At 34.8% G+C, this 3430-nt stretch overlaps 1 protein-coding gene across 1 annotated transcript; it reads left to right on the top strand.

Annotated features, from left to right (window-relative positions):
* The first annotated feature begins 2074 nt into the window (after window positions 1-2074).
* LOC130565201 (olfactory receptor 52K1-like) lies at window positions 2075-3022 on the top strand. Its single transcript, XM_057351786.1, has one exon. It carries the CDS (start codon window positions 2075-2077, stop codon window positions 3020-3022), a length of 948 nt encoding a protein of 315 aa, XP_057207769.1.
* Window positions 3023-3430: the final 408 nt, after the last annotated feature.

Raw genomic sequence — 3430 nt, forward strand, 5'->3', positions numbered from 1 at the left:
TGCCAATTTCATTGGCCTTTTCTAAACTAGTCAGAAGTTGATATGTTCTCAAGAACCCCATCTGTCGGCTCGACACAACGTCTCGTTCCCTTCATCAGGGAACTGAGGTTACTTTCGTAACCAAGACGTTCCCCATTTCCTTTAAAACCTGTAAGGTTTTAAAGACACTGTGATGTTATTTCTGATTTATCTACACACGTGTGCCGTCGAACTGTTGCATAAATGCAGTATTGCTCTCTGACCTATTCACAGCCATCCTGATATAGAGCGCCCTCACACTTCTACTAGAGCGATACTGCATTACTACACATCAATTCTGTTTTCAACAATATTGGATGTGTCCCTTTTCTAAACCAGTTTAGGTGGAAGCCACTACGTGAACTGTTGAATTGAATCAGCTTGGTTAGATTTGGGAAATGAGCGGCATAGACACTGATATAACACCTGTAGAACTATATGACCGTTTTTTCCTGTGCCAGATATATAAAATACGTATTTTACACATATTCTATGTATTTTATTGGTTTATTATCTAACTGTTCACTGTGTCTTTTTCCTACTGCTGCCTCTAAGATCTCTGCTCAAACAAATGTCATATGCACTCTTTCAGATATTTGTTGATCACATTTTATTTTTCGAAAACAAATGCTTTTTGCACCTTGGTTTATACAATCTCCAATCTTTTTTTCCACTACTGTGTGGCATCTTTGTGCCATGTGTGTGGCCTTCCATTAGAGTGATGCAATATTCTTCATCAAAACCTTCAAGGATCCGCCTCAGTGGACCCAGTTATTTGACCTCTTGTCCAAAGAGACTTAAAGTATTGTTATGTCTAAATATACATCAAGGTCCATTTATCCTGGGCCACATGGTGGGCAATGCACTCCTGGAATAGCCAAGGGACCACATTAGGCATGAAAACAAGTGTTGTTATGTCTAATTAAACATGAAGGTCAATTTATCTTGGCCCATTGGGGGACATGATGAATCATGATTTCTCAGATGGCCAAGGGACCACATAAAGAGTACAAACCAATTAATGAGCTGTTAATAACAAGTTTAAGTTACATCCTTGGATGGTCCCTTGGTCAACACTTGGTCCCATACTGAATGCTCTCTAAAATGAAATTTGGTGCCACCTTGTGTTTGGGCAAAGCTAAACACAAAAGGGCCATATTAAGATGATCAAATTTGTGTTTATAATACAGTTGTTTTTACAATCGTCAAAACTAATTCTTTACTATCAAAGCTAAGAATCACATATACATAATAAATGTGGATATGCAGTATTAAGATTTTCTCCTTGATAATTACATAAACAGGCACCTTCTTCTGTGGTACAGGCCATCTGAGTCTTGAGTCTTGTCCTGATCCCCGTATTCTGCTGTTTCTTTCTGGTCATATCTTCTGCTGTTCTATCCATTGATGGTAAACATGTCTGTAAAATGTCGACCTTCATGAAATTGTTCATATTTAAATGCCATCACTATATGACAGTGACCATGAACATAAATACAGTATATGGCAAAGACGGTTTTATTATATTTATGTACCTCATCATGGAGAAGTGAGAAATGGGATGTTTAGCAAACTGTATATGAAAAACAAAAACATAATATACTGACACGAGCGGGTCATTTAGAGTAAATATGTCCAGTTTGATAAATTACATTTCAGTGGCCAAAAATTTAGAGAGTAAATGGAAATTTGAAATCTTGAAAAATAAAGACTGCGCCACCTAACGACAAATAAAATTCTCTCTTTAGAGAGTCACTTATTGTTGCTTATTTTGACTGCCCAAGAAAATAGTAAAGACAAAAATGGAGTCCACAGATGCTATATAAACTGCTTACAGAGACTTCAGCAATATTGATATCTGCCTCTGACTGGGGCCATCAACCATCTGAAACCATTTGTTAAACCCAAACTGCAGACCAACTCACTTAATGGAACAAATTCAAAATATCTGAAAAGGACATTAATCACTGTTTGGATATTTGTTTCTTAAAATAACAGACAAAGAGTGAATCTAAATCTTTTTCCAAGTGGCACTTTGTTGTTTCAAGATCACCAAATGGAGAATGGAACCATGCCTTCATATTTTTACTTCACTTTGTTCAAGGAATTTGTTCACCTCAGATATTTCATTGTGATAGTGACATTTTTAGTTTATTTTGCCATTGTATTATTTAATGTCATTATTTTATATGTTGTGTTGAAGGAAAGAAGTCTTCATGAACCAATGTACATATTAATAACTTGTCTGTCTGTCAATGACCTCTATGGCTCAGCTGGTTTCTTTCCTAGATTAATAATTGATATCCTTTCTGATACAAATGTTATTTCCAGGTCAGCGTGCTTTGTTCAGATATATATAATTTATACATACGCAATATCTGAATACACTATATTAACTCTGATGGCGTATGATAGATATGTTGCCATTTGTCATCCTTTAAAATATCACAAAACTATGACCTCAAAAGTAACAACACTGTACATGGGAATAGCATCACTTTATGCAATGTTTCCAATGGGTCTTGTTATTTTCTTTTCAGCTAGATTGCCTTTGTGTGGGACTGACATAGCCAGACTTTACTGTTCCAACTGGTCTGTGGTTCGACTCTCTTGTGGGGTTTCAACTTCGACTAACAACATTTTTGGATTTTTTGTCACTACAACAACAGTTTTTCTGCCTGCCTTTTTCATTTTATACACATATGTCAGAATTTTGATTATTTGTCAGAAAAGCTCCAAAGAATTTAGGGGCAAAGCATTGCAAACGTGTCTTCCTCACATTATAAGCTTTGTTAACTACTCTATTGCATCCTTTTGTGATATTGCTTTGAGTCGGTATGATTCCGACAAGTATAAATTTGCCGCTATAGTTTTTTCAGTGGAATTTCTGGTTTTACCACCTGTTTGCAATCCTCTCATTTATGGCTTAAACTTGCCAGAAATACGTAAACATATTTTGTGTTTGTTTCGACGTTCAAAAATTGCCCATTTTCCAAGTAAATAAAGAAGAATTTAGCCTATTCTAACTTGTTAAACTACAAGTCTACAACCATGATGGTAACACTTTAGAATAATGGTCCGTTGTTAACAAGTAACTATGCAGAAAGTAATAGGCAGTACTACATTAACACTTACCTTAATACTATTAACTAATATAGAAGCAAGATTAACTAAGCAGTAAGTAATAGCTAATTTAGGACAAAGGTAGTTCCTTATTTGGTATTTGATAATAACTAAAGAAAATTAATAAATAAAAAACAATTAATTACTAATCTCAACATTAACGTACATAAAGTGAAAAAAATAGGTTGTTTGTGGAAACTAATTTATGAATAAATACAAATACCAAAAGCCAAATACCAAAACATGAATGGATATATTCTACATATATAGCCTATCCATAGAGATATAT

This window comes from Triplophysa rosa, linkage group LG14 (genome assembly GCF_024868665.1).
Source record: "Triplophysa rosa linkage group LG14, Trosa_1v2, whole genome shotgun sequence".
NCBI classification, from domain to species: domain Eukaryota; kingdom Metazoa; phylum Chordata; class Actinopteri; order Cypriniformes; family Nemacheilidae; genus Triplophysa; species Triplophysa rosa.